The sequence below is a fragment of the Rutidosis leptorrhynchoides genome, chromosome 6 (assembly GCF_046630445.1).
Source record: "Rutidosis leptorrhynchoides isolate AG116_Rl617_1_P2 chromosome 6, CSIRO_AGI_Rlap_v1, whole genome shotgun sequence".
Taxonomy (NCBI): Eukaryota; Viridiplantae; Streptophyta; class Magnoliopsida; order Asterales; family Asteraceae; genus Rutidosis; species Rutidosis leptorrhynchoides.
This window is the reverse complement of record NC_092338.1, coordinates 389,543,799-389,561,885: the sequence shown is the minus strand read 5'-3', so window position 1 is coordinate 389,561,885 and position 18,087 is coordinate 389,543,799. Positions and strand designations below refer to the sequence as shown.

The following is an 18,087-nucleotide window of genomic DNA, read 5'->3' as shown; positions in this document are numbered from 1 at the left end:
CAGACTTGGGGATTGAACCGTGACCATTCAACAAACATCACATACATATAACCAATCATCCATGCCTACACTTCATTAGATAATACGATTATTAATATTTATTGTTTAAAATTATGGATTTTCAAAATGGCAAATCAATTGATTTTTTACTGTTCATACATTCTGCAATTGAATATGTAAATAAAATTTAGATATTTATCTTCAAGTTCAAAAACAATAACTAGATACCGTAAAATCAATTCCTCAATATTACCAGTTAACAATGGCGGATCTAGGATTGGCGGTTACTGGTATCATCGGTTAAAACTTCAAAAACTTTTATACTAGATGACTTATTTCAGTGGTGTCACACAAAAAAATTTACACTATCTACTGGTATCACTAGTTAAAAACCCAAAAAAATTTCCACTACATCGCGTATTTCAGTAGTGTCCCGTGACACACTATAAATCCGCCTCTGCCAGTCGATCAAGCTAAACACGAAATACAAAGGGGTAAAAAGAATTTTGTATTGGTAAATGTTTGTTACTGATAAATATAAATAAATAAATAAATAAATAATAGATATAAATAAATAAGTAAAAAATAAGTGACTAAAATTACGAGTACAATTTTTCAACATTAGGCTTTTTAATCCTTATACGAAGGTACTTCTAATTCTAATTTCTAATCTAAACAAATATGGTAATGGTAAGGTTAAATTGATGAATTCCTATCCGACGAAACCCTAAACTTTTCAATTACGGAGTATTCGGCTACGTATTTTATCTCAGGCCGTAAAACCCTAATTTAAGGTTTCCATCCCCAAATTCACTCAGACCTCTTGATTTCTCTGCAAATCTCTACAATCGAGCATGGCTAACCGTGAAGGAGATCCCAATTTGGGATATCTAACACGCAAGGAAACGGAAGTCAAGCTTCCACGACCAACTAGGGTTAAAAACAAAACCCCCGCCCCAATCCAAATCACCGCCGAACAAATCCTCCGTGAAGCTCGCGAACGTCAAGAAGCTGAAATCCGACCACCGAAACAGAAAATCACTGATCCGACTGAACTCGCAGACTATCGTTTACGCAAACGCAAGGAATTTGAAGATTTGATAAGGAGAGTGAGGTGGAATAAGAGTGTTTGGGTTAAGTATGCAAAGTGGGAGGAATCGCAAAAGGATTTTAACCGTGCGAGATCGGTTTGGGAACGAGCACTTGATGTTGATTATAGAGACCATACAATGTGGTTGAAGTATGCTGACGTGGAGATGAAGAATAAGTTTATTAATCATGCTAGGAATGTGTGGGACCGCGCGGTTACGTTGTTACCGAGGGTTGATCAGTTGTGGTATAAGTATATACATATGGAGGAGATGCTTGGCAATGTTGCAGGTATAATAACAGTTACAATTATGCAAATTTTATATATTTATTGTTATGTTTTGTGTTAGTAAAAGTACATAGATTAGTAGAGATTAGTAGGACCGATTACGGAAGAGTGTTTGAATGCATAATGTGATACATAATGTGATAGTAAGGTGTGTATATATATTTTTAATTTTTAATAGATAGTAGCATTAGTAGGAGTTATAGAACTGATTATCAGATAAACTAGTGGGTTAGCAGGCATAGTATTGTATTATTACTTGATTGATACTTTGAATTTACAACCTAATTAGTAGACGTAAAGAAAAATGATGCGATGATATTGAAGCGATAATTGAAGCTAAATGGCGAGAGGGATGATTTTGATGAAGTATGTTTAAGTAGTGTCATTTGGTTATTCGTGCATAATAAACTGGAATGATGTGCATCCGCATTAATAATTGCTTAACAGAAAGACAAAAAAAAGTTATATCTGATGGGGCAGGGAGGCTATATATCTAAATATTTAGCGTCTTAAAAGTTGTTAATATTTGTAATTATGTCTATGCATAATCTGTATTAACACACATTACTAATAAATTGCAGGTGCCAGGCAGATATTTGAAAGATGGATGAGTTGGGAGCCTGATCAGCAAGCATGGCTTTCATATATCAAGTTTGAGCTAAGATACAATGAGATTGAGCGTGCTCGGGCTATTTATGAGAGATTTGTAAAATGCCTACCCAAAGTTGGTGCGTGGATCCGATTTGCCAAATTTGAAATGAAAAACGGGGAGATTGGTAGAGCCAGAAACTGTTATGAAAGGGCGGTTGAAAAGTTGGCAGACGATGAAGAAGCCGAGACTTTATTTGTCGCTTTCGCCGAGTTCGAGGAGAAATGTAAAGAAACCGAGAGAGCAAGATGTATTTATAAATTTGCTTTGGATCATATACCAAAGGGGCGGGCTGAGGATCTATACAGAAAGTTTGTTTCTTTTGAGAAACAATATGGTGATCGAGAGGGCATTGAAGATGCGATTGTTGGAAAAAGGAGGTTTCAATATGAAGATGAAGTTAGAAAGAATCCGTTAAATTATGACTCGTGGTTTGATTATATCAGACTCGAGGAAAGCGTTGGGAACAAATCCAGAATCCGAGAGGTGTACGAGAGAGCGATTGGTAATGTTCCGCCAGCTGAGGAGAAAAGATATTGGCAACGATACATTTATCTATGGATCAATTATGCCTTATACGAAGAGCTCGACGCACAAGATGTCGCGCGAACTAGGGATGTTTACAACGAGTGTTTAAAGTTGATTCCTCATAAGAAGTTTTCTTTTGCAAAGATTTGGTTGTTGGCTGCTCAGTTTGAAATCAGACAGTTAAATCTGAAGGACGCACGGTTGGTTTTGGGTAGAGCTATTGGAATCGCTCCTAAAGATAAGGTAGAGTCCAAGATCTTAACTTAAAGTATTTATATTTACCTTTTTATTATGCTTTTGGTTTATGGTTTACTGACCCGTATTTGAATTTTTACAGATTTTTAAAAAGTATATTGAGATTGAGCTACAGCTTGGTAATATTGATCGTTGTCGAAAGCTATATGAAAAATATCTGGAGTGGTCACCTGAAAATTGCTACGCGTGGAGCAAGTATGCTGAGTTGGAAAGATCCTTGAGTGAGACTGAGCGAGCCAGAGCTATATTTGAACTTGCAATTGCACAACCTGCATTGGACATGCCTGAGTTGTTGTGGAAGGTAATTATCCTAAAAAAGTTTTATTTCGTGTAATGTGTAATTTGTATCTTAGTTGATGATTGGGACGGACCTCACTTGTATTAATTATTTTTTTGTTATGGATAATAACTGTTGTATGTTATTTGCAGGCCTATATTGACTTTGAGATAACTGAAGGGGAATTTGATAGGACGAGACAACTTTATGTGAGGCTTCTGGACCGTACAAAACATCTAAAGGTGTGGATAAGCTATGCAAAATTTGAAGCATCGGCCATTGATGAATCAGAACAAGAAGAAGATGCACCTGAGGATGTTGAACAAAAAAAACTTTGCATTCAAAATGCTAGAAGTAAGAATCTAATCTTGTTACTCACAGTTACATTTGGAAAACTTGTTGGTCGGGTTGGGTTGGGTTGGGTAATGGGTCAAAACATTCAACTTTCGGCTTAGGGGCTAAACAGTGTTTGTACAGTTTTTTAAGTTAATAGTTACTTTTTCAAAAATGATAACAAAAATTATTTTAATATAATACTCTGATCTATTGAATAACATGATTTAAGGAGGCTATTTATGCCTGTGTTTTGAATTGTTGAGTTTTTTTTATTCTCATATTTGGTATTTTACTTTGTTATCAGGGGTCTTTGAAAATGCAATCGACTATTACAGAACGTCTGCCCCTGAGCTAAAAGAGGAAAGGGCCATGTTACTTGAAGAATGGTTGAATCTGGAGAGCAGCTTTGGTGAGCTTGGTGATAAAGAACTGGTTCGTGTTAAGCAGCCCAAGAAATTAAAGAAGAAAAGGAAAATTGAAATTGATGATGGCCCTGCTATGTACGTAACTAAACTCTTTTTTATACTTGTTTTATGTCATTTGTCATGTGCTCATTTTATCGTATTATAAGTTCCTGATTCTGTGTTACTCAGTTTTTATACTTCATTATATGGGCGGGTCTGATAATGGATGCAAATGTTTACGGGCTGGGTTTACCTGAAAAGTTTTCTCTAGTTCTTTAGGTATTAGAACTAAGAGCCACCCTATGCCTTTTAGGTATTAAAAAAGGCTTTAGTAGTGCATTGAAACTTATCTTTTTTGTTATAAGCCTAAAACTTCATCACTAAAATTTAGATATTGTAAAAGTTTTCACAAATGTCTTAAAAGATAATCATATGCTATTCAGACGTTGGATTGTTATCGAAAAGGCTAAGCTTTTGTAAGACACTTTTTTAACGAAGAACACATCTAGAACAGGCTTTAAGGGATGGCTGAAATAAGTCTGTATATACTACATAATCCTTTTTTGTTCCCATAAAAGTTGCTACATTTTATGACTTTTAGTTCCTCAAATAGGGTTTGATATTAAATATTATATACAGTTCCTCAAAACAATCTCGTGTAATGATGGTGCCAACAGATAATTGAGAACTTTTAAATAATATATAATATAATAATCTGTTTGCAGTTTCCATTAATATGAGTTTGGTTATTCAAACTACTAATCTGCAGAATGCTACAAATGTTTATTTATACATGCGGTTTGTAAGTTTTGTACCGATACTAATGTTTAAATAAATTTTGTAACCTGACAGGTATGAGGAGTACATAGATTATCTTTTCCCAGAAGAATCTCAAGCATCCAACTTGAAAATATTGCAGCAAGCTTACAACTGGAAAAAACAAAAGCTTGCTGAGGATGAAGATAGTTCTGATGATGATGACTTAGATGATTAGCAACTGTACCTTCAGCTTTTTCACCATTTGAATATAGCAACTTTGCTAGATTTTGTTCACTTTGTTGTTGATGAAACTCAAATTACAGTTTTATCTTTTCTAGTCAAATTTACGTGTTGTATGACTCGTCTGGTTTTGATCACTTAATCTATAAAGTTAAGCCATTCCAGTTCTTATTAGCATTGTCAGTTAAAAAAAGATAATCCTCTTGTATCTGTACGGATAACTGTAACTATTGAATGCGTGTGAAGAAGGCAATTTACGCGGGAGATTTCCAATGAGCAAGTGATCATACACAACAAATAATTCAACAGGTGCATCAACCCGTTTTGCACAAATTTGTATAATGATAATAACATTCAAGTTAACCTCGAAGACCATTTATCGGGCATCAAATGTCCCACTACTACATGTATTCATTGTCTCTAACCCCTATCAAGCGCCTTATAATTCCAAACCACTTGCTTAATAAATTCGTGTGACGATTAATGTGAATATATTAGATAGAGTTTATTCACCAAAAATCGGATGGTATCAAACGAGTGTGGTGAGTGTAATTTGTAAAGATGTGTAAGTACGAGCTTGTGGGAAACAGTTTCAAATACGTAAAAACCATTGTCAGACTATTTTAGAAATTATTAGACTAGTTTTCACGTTTTTGTCTACTTAATACATATTTGAAATGAATTTGATATAAGACATAGTTTTTAAATACATATGCAACGTTTTTGAAAAATGCGTTTTATTTAACGTATATAGTAAGTCAAATTTCTCGATTTGATCTTAAATCATCTTGTACAAGTTCCAAGCTGGACTCGAGCTTACATTGAGAAGGCTAATCAAGCTTAAACTTGGCACAACCAGTTTGCAGCCTTACTTAAAATGTTAGAAAGTAACGCTATTTAAATGCATAAGCAAGGAAATTGTTCCACACTTTCCTAGTGCTTAATGGTTCATGTCCTTATTGTTGTCCATGCATATCGCATTAACATGCGCAAACAGAAAAACAGTGTGCATGTAACACACATCTTTCTCAATGTTACTTATATGCCTTCACCATGAATAACTCATGCACAAACAACATAAATAGATATTATCAACATTCCACTTACACAGGCCAATTTTCTGTTGTTAAGATTCTTGCATCTTCCATGAAAGGCTTTTCTAGCATATTTGGTAGGTCTTACTTAACTAAACACACCGGAGCAATTATCGACCAAGTAATTGCATATCTGTTGATGTTGCTGGCATTAGTGCTCACATACATCATCCACAATCTAGAAGAGTCTCCGTTTTCACTTCTCGGATTATGACTTATGGGTGATGGGTGATGGTGTAAGGTAATGCAGTTCTATGGTGTAAGCAAACAAGACTTATATGTAACTTTACAAATTTCAAGTTAAGTAATGATATGGGAAACAAGAGTTTTAAAGCTCAAAACATGTATGTACCGATACATTCGAATCTGAATTATCATTAGTCAAAATCTCACGGATTATGTGTTGATCTACATGGTGAATCCAAAGCTTCAATCATGAATATATTTATCATACCTTTATAACTAGATAACAATAAAATATCAGCCCTGTTTTTTACCCATGTCTTGAGAATTTGTTTGTTTGTCTTCCGTCAATGAAAATTTCTTCACTTTCTGCACAATAAAAGATGAAATAAACATGATGTAAAAAAGGCCGTGGCAAAACAAACATAACATATAACAAATATATATAAATGATAGGTGTACGTGAGGTGAATTATACATGTCCAATACTACAAATGCTTGAATAATTTAGATTTCCATACTGTCAAAACTAGCAAAATACTGCATATACCGATTATCTATCGCAATTTCAAATTTATCCAATATTTGCTTAACAATAATCAAGGCTATAGATTACTGGAGCAATTTCATATTCTTCATAATGTCTGCTTAATAATAGTCGAAGGCTTTCAGTTCTCATATGTTACATTGAGTACAATTAGTGCTTGGTCAGTCGTTGAGGTTTTAGATCGTTGCATTGTTGTGGTTTATGAGGTTCCTTTCGATGAGTAGAAGCTGATGTTGTTCCTTGTAAATCGAAAAGTCTTGCTTAATCGCTGTTGCAACTCGGTCCATTTGCTCGTATAATTGTGTGCGAAGATGAGGTGGCAATGGAACGTGCTCTTGTTCCCTCAAACAATCCTGGCGAGTTCACTTTGGCTGCCTGTTTGCTGGATAAAGCGGACCGCTATTTTAGATACGTTTGGGTGGATATTCGTGGGGTTCTGGCCAAATTTGCATCGGAAGGTAACGCTAAACTTCTCATTTTGGCATGGTTCTATCGTTGACAATGTCCTCGGTTAACTTTGGTAATATCGGCTATTTACATGCTTTTATCGAATCTCATTCCGTCATTCCGTTAAGCAAATTCACGAGTTAATGAAGGTCAATCTGGAGTTGGACAAAAACTGCTTGAAAGTGAATGTGTGGGTTAATGAAGTGTCGGATCTTTCTGTTTTGAATCGGGCTCGGGTTGACAATCTCTCTAAGGAATGGATTTCTATCGTGTGTGATTCATGGTGAAGTTCCCTTCGTAGATGCTCTCGTAGTCTCGTCACCAAGGAGATTATGGTGCATTCTACCGCCGAGGTGTATTCGAACATTTTGTTTTATAATGATGTCTTACATGTCGAGAGAATGAAACAAGGTTGCATTTCTCCTGTTGTGGTTGTTAATGAGTCTACGAAGTTGTTGGATTCTGATGGTGGTGGCTTTAATAATAGTAATGTGTTTGCGGCTCCTAATACTAGTAATGAGGTAGTGGCTCCTAAGAAGGCATCGAATATTTATGTGGTAAATAGTAATACCATGGATGGCATGGACATTAAATTTGGCTCTTTGGATCTTCCGGGTGCACCATATGTTGTTACGGGTAGGAACGGTTCGGTCACAGTCGATGATGGTGGTGGGGTTTCGAATTTTGATTAGATTAAGAAAAAAAATGGGGAATAAAGGTAGAGCGAAAGAGGCAGTTATTTCTTCAAGTCAGAAAGAAAAGGTCACCGAATCGTTTTCAACCTTTGTAGTGGTAGAGATTACTGCGGTGTTTTGATAGTTCATGTAACGGGTTTTGTAGTGCTTGGCATGAATTAAACAAAGGCAAGGTGAAGGTTGTTGGCGGTTCTGTATCGGGCTCAAGTAAGAAGTCGGCATCGAGGATTAAGTCGGGTTCGAAGTCTCTCCACGATCACGTTGGGGATGCAATTCAAAAAACTGTTTAATAATGCTATTGGTAACATTGGCGATAGTTCTTCGGATCATTTTGTAAGTATTGATGATAGATTAGGTAAGCGTATTGACGGGTCGTGGGTAGGAGGGTAGTTTTTTTTCAAGATCTAGAAGACCGTGGTGTGATCGCTCCTTCATCGGCGATATTGATTGGTAATGGTAACGTTTTTTCTTATAAGATCGTTAACTGTTCAGGTAAGAATATTCATCGGGAGACGGTAGATGGAAAACTCAAAAAGGCAGTTCCTTAGGTTGATTTCGTTAGAAGGTTGTTTGTTCCCTTGTTTCGTTTTTGTTGTTGTAAATTAGATATTGTTTGCCGAGCTCTCTTGTTCATTGGTTGTTTGTAGTTCATTGCTAGCTTCGTTGATTTTTGTGTGTTGTGGTGTTGTGGGAGAGGCTCGGGTATAGTTAGTGTTTGGTTTTCATTTATAGCTTTCTAGTTTCGATCCGAGCCTCTTTCCAGTCCTCTATTGTACTTCTTAGTTGAAGACGTTTGAAAACGACTTCGTTTTTATATGAGTTATCGTCTTTTTAGCAAAAAGAAAAGAAAAGTCGGAATTGTAATGATGATATCTATAATATTACTACAGCATTGAAGACACTTTGAAACACATCTCAAAATTACAAGGCTACTAAATTCTAACAGCAATCAATTTCAGTATCTATCAACTAATGAAACGGTAAACCCTAAAAAAACATTTTAATTCAAGTCTATACAATTAAAAAGCATCAGTCATCAGATTCGAGAGGTGTTATATAATTATCATTAAATTAGGTAATAAATTACGGGATCTGAAACTAAATATTAATATGAAAGAGTGAAAGGGGGGCAATAAGATTATACCTTTTCTAGAACGCATTTGCGTAGCGAATTCAACAGATTGATGCATTTTTCTTGATCAAAAGATGAACTGGCGACACAATTGAGTAATTCTAACGCTTCTTGTCCGCAAACAGCTTCTGATTTCTGCATTTTAGTTAATTATTGAGTTAACTTTGATGATTTAGGGTTTATGAAGCTGCAAAACCTATTAAACCGACCTTTTTCCACGCCTTTACTCGAGTATTGACTTTTTGACCGTTTTAAGGCGTTAAAACACAATAGATTTCGTGTTTGTTTTCTTAACGTAAAATACGGAGTATAAAAATAATAATTGATAACTGATGCATTAGTGGGTCACAACCTAACTGGGCTAAACGGCATATTGGGCTACCTAAACTCAATCAACTTCAATTACATCAGATGGTCCTTGTTAAAAACTTTCTATTATTGTAAGTCTGTAACACACACACACTGACACACACACACACACACACACACACACACACACACACACACACACACACTCTTATAACTTTATGAGGCTCTTTATCTATTACTGTAGTTATTAGTAGTCAGACATGAAAGGCTAAAACGATATAAACCTTACATACTACGTTTGGGAAAGATGCTAGGATTTAGTTAGGTATCATTGTATCATACTATCATGTATTATAAGACAACAACTAGTTTACGAACCCTCGCTTCGCGCCGGGGTTCATTTTTCAATATATTTTATTGCGTTTAGTTTGTAAAATTATTTCGTGGCTAACGATGATGTCGTTGAAGCGCAACTCGAGTCGAACTAAAAGGTATAATCCGTGAAAGATTTAAATGTTATTTTAAATTAACAATATATGTGCATCTCCGCGTTTCGCTATGGAATTGTCGACTTTTAAAAATTTAACGCAAAATCAACGTGTATGAAAAGTACCTCAAATATTTAGCGTTTTTAAAAAGCGTCCGTTTTGCGTATAGTTAGTGACATTGTGTTCATAAAATTATTTCGAGTTTAACGATGGTGCCGGGAAAATTTAACTCGGTGCGAGCGAGATGATATGACCCGTTGAATATTTGGGTGGAGTTTATTTAAGATTTTTTTATGAAAATATGTATTTGACACTTTACCCCATGTTTGGGGGTCGATTTTAGTTTTTGAAAAAAATGTGGGGTTTTTTTGGAAAATAAAAGAAGGTGAAAAAAAGGAAAGTGAAAGGATGAAAACGCCTCTGGTACTATTTATTATTTTTGTCTAATAGTTAATATGTTAATGTGTCATGTATTAGACGATAGACTAGGTTGGTTGGTTCAAGTTTGATTAGGAGTTTAAGGTCTATTAAGTTAATAGGTTTAGATTGTACTCTACTATTTACAGTTAATTAATGTAATATGCTCTACCTAGAGGTTTCATTATTCAACATCGTGAGACGTCCGTCTTTTAAAAGTTTTGTATAAATATTTTACAAATAAATTTATCTAGTTTTTTTCGATTTTATATGAAGTGAGAGTTATGTAGGACGGTGCAACGATGAAAGCAAAAGGAGACAATAGGATGGCTAGGGGCTGCTCTGCCACCCCCAACTATTCAAACTGCAATAGATTTTTAGTAAGTTTAGGTCCAAAATATTTATCAAGTCACCCTCAATTCGATTAATATAAATTTTGTTAGGCTATATGATGGAATGATAGGATGTGTGAGTACATTGAAATCTTTCCTCTCAATTCATTACAGGGGTCAGCAAATATATGCAGGTGCATAGATACATACATAAATATGTATATATACTCATGGACCCATACTACATACTACAATATATTACATTCTCTTCCAAAAATAACCCCAAAAAGAAATATTATACTACATTCTCTTCCATCACAATCTTGTCGGTACCTGAAAATAACCCTCCTTTACTTTTCAACTAAAATATCATAAAATTGCTGGCATCATATTAAATCTAAACTATTTTTTACTTATGTAACACCGGCTTACAATAACGAATATATATGACCAAAATATTAAGTCTTATAATTATATTTAGTGACGTCCTATATTATAAACTCTAATAAGAATTACTACGTATTTAAGAAGTATTGTCACGTGACACCACACCTTATATTCTATTAAGTAAATTCGCCACTGTCTGCTTAACATTTATAAAATTTATATAAGTGATAGGTTGGTCATGAAAGATATAGTAGTGGTGGTGGTTGAAATGTCCCGTTCTTATTGATTAAAAACGTTCCATATTAATTGATTTCGTTGCGAGGTTTTGACCTCTATATGAGACGTTTTTCAAAGACTGCATTTATTTTAAAACAAACCATAACCTTTATTTCATCAATAAAGGTTTAAAAAGCTTTACGTAGATTATCAAATAATGATAATCTAAAATATCCTGTTTACACACGACCATTACATAATGGTTTACAATACAAATATGTTACAACAAAATAAGTTTCTTGAATGCAGTTTTTACACAATATCATACAAGCATGGACTCCAAATCTCGTCCTTATTTAAGTATGCGACAGCGGAAGCTCTTAATAATCACCTGAGAATAAACATGCTTAAAACATCAACAAAAATGTTGGTGAGTTATAGGTTTAACCTATATATATCAAATCATAATAATAGACCACAAGATTTCATATTTAAATACACATCCCATACATAGAGATAAAAGTCATTCATATGGTGAACACCTGGTAACCGACATTAACAAGATGCATATATAAGAATATCCCCATCATTCCGGGACACCCTTCGGATATGATATAAATTTCGAAGTACTAAAGCATCCGGTACTTTAGATGGGGTTTGTTAGGCCCAATAGATCTATCTTTAGGATTCGCGTCAATTAGGGTGTCTGTTCCCTAATTCTTAGATTACCAGACTTAATAAAAAGGGGCATATTCGATTTCGATAATTCAACCATAGAATGTAGTTTCACGTACTTGTGTCTATTTTGTAAATCATTTATAAAACCTGCATGTATTCTCATCCCAAAAATATTAGATTTTAAAAGTGGGACTATAACTCACTTTCACAGATTTTTACTTCGTCGGGAAGTAAGACTTGGCCACTGGTTGATTCACGAACCTATAACAATATATACATATATATCAAAGTATGTTCAAAATATATTTACAACACTTTTAATATATTTTGATGTTTTAAGTTTATTAAGTCAGCTGTCCATGTTAGTAACCTACAACTAGTTGTCCACAGTTAGATGTACAGAAATAAATCGATAAATATTATCTTGAATCAATCCACGACCCAGTGTATACGTATCTCAGTATTGATCACAACTCAAACTATATATATTTTGGAATCAACCTCAACCCTGTATAGCTAACTCCAACATTCACATATAGAGTGTCTATGGTTGTTCCGAAATATATATAGATGTGTCGACATGATAGGTCGAAACATTGTATACGTGTCTATGGTATCTCAAGATTACATAATATACAATACAAGTTGATTGAGTTATGGTTGGAATAGATTTGTTACCAATTTTCACGTAGCTAAAATGAGAAAAATTATCCAATCTTGTTTTACCCATAACTTCTTCATTTTAAATCCGTTTTGAGTGAATCAAATTGCTATGGTTTCATATTGAACTCTATTTTATGAATCTAAACAGAAAAAGTATAGGTTTATAGTCGGAAAAATAAGTTACAAGTCGTTTTTGTAAAGGTATTCATTTCAGTCGAAAAAACGACGTCTAGATGACCATTTTAGAAAACATACTTCCACTTTGAGTTTAACCATAATTTTTGGATATAGTTTCATGTTCATAATAAAAATCATTTTCTCAGAATAACAACTTTTAAATCAAAGTTTATCATAGTTTTTAATTAACTAACCCAAAACAGCCCGCGGTGTTACTACGACGGCGTAAATCCAGTTTTACGGTGTTTTTCGTGTTTTCAGGTTTTAAATCATTAAGTTAGCATATCATATAGATATAGAATATGTGTTTAGTTGATTTTAAAAGTCAAGTTAGAAGGATTAACTTTTGTTTGCGAACAAGTTTAGAATTAACTAAACTATGTTCTAGTGATTACAAGTTTAAACCTTCGAATAAGATAACTTTATATGTATGAATAGAATGATGTTATGAACATCATTACTACCTTAAGTTCCTTGGATAAACCTACTGGAAAAGAGAAAAATGGATCTAGCTTCAACGGATCCTTGGATGGCTCGAAGTTCTTGAAGCAGAATCATGACACGAAAACAAGTTCAAGTAAGATCATCACTTGAAATAAGATTGTTATAGTTATAGAAATTGAACCAAAGTTTGAATATGATTATTACCTTGTATTAGAATGATAACCTACTGTAAGAAACAATGATTTCTTGAGGTTGGATGATCACCTTACAAGATTGGAAGTGAGCTAGCAAACTTGAAAGTATTCTTGATTTTATGTAACTAGAACTTGTAGAATATATGAAGAACACTTAGAACTTGAAGATAGAACTTGAGAGAGATTAATTAGATGAAGAAAATTGAAGAATGAAAGTGTTTGTAGGTGTTTTTGGTCGTTGGTGTATGGATTAGATATAAAGGATATGTAATTTTGTTTTCATGTAAATAAGTCATGAATGATTACTCATATTTTTGTAATTTTATGAGATATTTCATGCTAGTTGCCAAATGATGGTTCCCACATGTGTTAGGTGACTCACATGGGCTGCTAAGAGCTGATAATTGGAGTGTATATATCAATAGTACATACATCTAAAAGCTGTGTATTGTACGAGTACGAATACGGGTGCATACGAGTAGAATTGTTGATGCAACTGAACGAGGATGTAATTGTAAGAATTTTTGTTAAGTAGAAGTATTTTGATAAGTGTATTGAAGTCTTTCAAAAGTTTATAAATACATATTAAAACACTACATGTATATACATTTTAACTGAGTCGTTAAGTCATCGTTAGTCGTTACATGTAAGTGTTGTTTTGAAACCTTTAGGTTAACGATCTTGTTAAATGTTGTTAACCCAATGTTTATAATATCAAATGAGATTTTAAATTATTATATTATCATGATATTATCATGTATGAATATCTCTTAATATGATATATATACATTAAATGTCTTTACAACGATAATCGTTACATATATGTCTCGTTTAAAAATCATTAAGTTAGTAGTCTTGTTTTTACATATGTAGTTCATTGTTAATATACTTAATGATATGTTTACTTATCATATTATCATGTTAACTATACATATATATCCATATATATGTCATCATATAGTTTTTACGAGTCTTAACGTTCGTGAATCACCGGTCAACTTGGGTGGTCAATTGTCTATATGAAACATATTTCAATTAATCAAGTCTTAACAAGTTTGATTGCTTAACATGTTGGAAACATTTAATCATGTAAATATAAATCTCAATTAATATATATAAACATGGAAAAGTTCGGGTCACTACAGTACCTACCCGTTAAATAAATTTCGTCCCGAAATTTTAAGCTGTTGAAGGTGTTGACGAATCTTCTGGAAATAGATGCGGGTATTTCTTCTTCATCTGATCTTCACGCTCCCAGGTGAACTCGGGTCCTCTACGAGCATTCCATCAAACCTTAACAATTGGTATCTTGTTTTGCTTAAGTCTTTTAACCTCACGATCCATTATTTCGACGGGTTCTTCGATGAATTGAAGTTTTTCGTTGATTTGGATTTCATCTAACGGAATAGTGAGATCTTCTTTAGCAAAACATTTCTTCAAATTCGAGACGTGGAAAGTGTTATGTACAGTCGCGAGTTGTTGAGGTAACTCAAGTCGGTAAGCTACTGGTCCGACACGATCAATAATCTTGAATGGTCCAATATACCTTGGATTTAATTTCCCTCGTTTACCAAATCGAACAACGCCTTTCCAAGGTGCAACTTTAAGCATGACCATCTCTCCAATTTCAAATTCTATATCTTTTCTTTTAATGTCAGCGTAGCTCTTTTGTCGACTTTGGGCGGTTTTCAACCGTTGTTGAATTTGGATGATCTTCTCGGTAGTTTCTTGTATAATCTCCGAACCCGTAATTTGTCTATCCCCCACTTCACTCCAACAAATCGGAGACCTGCACTTTCTACCATAAAGTGCTTCAAACGGCGTCATCTCAATGCTTGAATGGTAGCTGTTGTTGTAGGAAAATTCTGCTAACGGTAGATGTCGATCCCAACTGTTTCCAAAATCAATAACACATGCTCGTAGCATGTCTTCAAGCGTTTGTATCGTCCTTTCGCTCTGCCCATCAGTTTGTGGATGATAGGCAGTACTCATGTCTAGACGAGTTCCTAATGCTTGCTGTAATGTCTGCCAGAATCTTGAAATAAATCTGCCATCCCTATCAGAGATAATAGAGATTGGTATTCCATGTCTGGAGACGACTTCCTTCAAATACAGTCGTGCTAACTTCTCCATCTTGTCATCTTCTCTTATTGGTAGGAAGTGTGCTGATTTGGTGAGACGATCAACTATTACCCAAATAGTATCAAAACCACTTGCAGTCCTTGGCAATTTAGTGATGAAATCCATGGTAATGTTTTCCCATTTCCATTCCGGGATTTCGGGTTGTTGAAGTAGACCTGATGGTTTCTGATGCTCAGCTTTGACCTTAGAACACGTCAAACATTCTCCTACGTATTTAGCAACATCGGCTTTCATACCCGGCCACCAAAAATGTTTCTTGAGATCCTTGTACATCTTCCCTGTTCCAGGATGTATTGAGTATCTGGTTTTATGAGCTTCTCTAAGTACCATTTCTCTCATATCTCCAAATTTTGGTACCCAAATCCTTTCAGCCCTATACCGGGTTCCGTCTTCCCGAATATTAAGATGTTGCTCCGATCCTTTGGGTATTTCATCCTTTAACTTTCCTTCTTTTAAAACTCCTTGTTGCGCCTCCTTTATTTGAGTAGTAAGGTTATTATGAATCATTATATTCATAGATTTTACTCGAATGGGTTCTCTGTCCTTCCTGCTCAAGGCATCGGCTACCACATTTGCCTTCCCCGGGTGGTAACGAATCTCAAAGTCGTAATCATTCAACAATTCAATCCACCTACGCTGCCTCATATTCAGTTGTTTCTGATTAAATATGTGTTGAAGACTTTTGTGGTCGGTATATATAATATTTTTTGACCCCATATAAGTAGTGCCTCCAAGTCTTTAATGCAAAAATAACCGCGCCTAATTCCAAATCATGCGTCGTATAATTTTGTTCGTGAATCTTCAATTGTCTAGACGCATAAGCAATCACCTTCGTTCGTTGCATTAATACACAACCGAGACCTTGCTTTGATGCGTCACAATAAATCACAAAATCATCATTCCCTTCAGGCAATGACAATATAGGTGCCGTAGTTAGCTTTTTCTTCAATAACTGAAACGCTTTCTCGTGTTCATCATTCCATTCAAATTTCTTCCCTTTATGCGTTAATGCAGTCAAGGGTTTTGCTATTCTGGAAAAGTCTTGGATGAACCTTCTGTAGTAACCAGCTAGTCCTAAAAACTGGCGTATGTGTTTCGGAGTTTTCGGGGTTTCCCACTTTTCAACAGTTTCTATCTTTGCCGGATCCACCTTAATACCTTCTTTGTTCACTATGTGACCGAGGAATTGAACTTCTTCCAACCAAAATGCACACTTTGAAAACTTAGCATACAATTCTTCTTTCCTCAATACTTCTAACACCTTTCTCAAATGTTCATCGTGTTCTTGGTCATTCTTTGAGTAAATAAGTATGTCATCAATGAAAACAATGACAAACTTGTCAAGGTATGGTCCACACACTCGGTTCATAAGGTCCATGAACACAGCTGGTGCATTAGTTAAACCAAACGGCATGACCATAAACTCGTAATGACCGTAACGTGTTCTGAAAGCAGTCTTTGGAATATCATCTTCTTTCACCCGCATTTGATGATACCTGGAACGTAAGTCAATCTTTCAATAAACAGACGAGCCTTGTAGTTGATCAAATAAGTCGTCGATTCTCGGTAGTGGGTAGCGGTTCTTGATGGTAAGTTTGTTCAACTCTCGGTAGTCGATACACAACCTGAATGTTCCATCTTTCTTCTTGACAAACAAAACAGGAGCTCCCCACGGTGATGTGCTTGGTCGAATGAAACCACGCTCTGAAAGTTCTTGTAATTGGCTTTGCAGTTCTTTCATCTCGCTGGGTGCGAGTCTGTAAGGAGCACGAGCTATTGGTGCAGCTCCTGGTACAAGATCTATTTGAAATTCAACGGATCGATGTGGGGGTAATCCCGGTAATTCTTTCGGAAATACATCGGGAAATTCTTTTGCAATGGGAACATCATTGATGCTCTTTTCTTCAGTTTGTACTTTCTCGACGTGTGCTAGAACAGCATAGCAACCTTTTCTTATTAGTTTTTGTGCCTTCAAATTACTAATAAGATGTAGCTTCGTGTTGCCCTTTTCTCCGTACACCATTAAGGGTTTTCCTTTTTCTCGTATAATACGAATTGCATTTTTGTAACAAACGATCTCTGCTTTCACTTCTTTCAACCAGTCCATACCGATTATCACATCAAAACTCCCTAACTCTACTGGTATCAAATCAATCTTAAATGTTTCGCTAACCAGTTTAATTTCTCGATTCCGACATATATTATCTGCTGAAATTAATTTACCATTTGCTAATTCGAGTAAAAATTTACTATCCAAAGGCGTCAATGGACAACTTAATTTAGCACAAAAATCTCTACTCATATAGCTTCTATCCGCACCCGAATCAAATAAAACGTAAGCAGATTTATTGTCAATAAGAAACGTACCCGTAACAAGCTCCGGGTCTTCCTGTGCCTCTGCCGCATTAATATTGAAAACTCTTTCGCGGCCTTGTCCATTCGTGTTCTCCTGGTTCGGGCAATTTCTAATAATGTGGCCCGGTTTTCCACATTTATAACAAACTACATTGGCATAACTTGCTCCGACACTACTTGCTCCGCCATTACTCGTTCCAACACCATTTGTTCCTTTCGTTCTATTAACCCCTGGTCCATAGACCTCACACTTCGCCGCGCTATGACCGTTTCTTTTACACTTGTTGCAAAATTTGGTGCAGAACCCCGAGTGATACTTTTCACACCTTTGGCATAGCTGCTTCTGATTGTTATTGTTGTT

The 18,087-nt window shown here is 35.2% G+C and overlaps 1 protein-coding gene across 1 annotated transcript; it reads left to right on the top strand.

Annotated features, from left to right (window-relative positions):
• Positions 1-749: 749 nt before the first annotated feature.
• Positions 750-4,985, top strand: LOC139851462 (uncharacterized). Its single transcript, XM_071840507.1, has 6 exons — positions 750-1,380; positions 1,960-2,798; positions 2,893-3,111; positions 3,240-3,441; positions 3,728-3,923; positions 4,680-4,985. Exons 1-6 carry the CDS (start codon positions 855-857, stop codon positions 4,819-4,821), a joined length of 2,124 nt encoding a protein of 707 aa, XP_071696608.1. The 5' UTR covers positions 750-854; the 3' UTR covers positions 4,822-4,985.
• Positions 4,986-18,087: the final 13,102 nt, after the last annotated feature.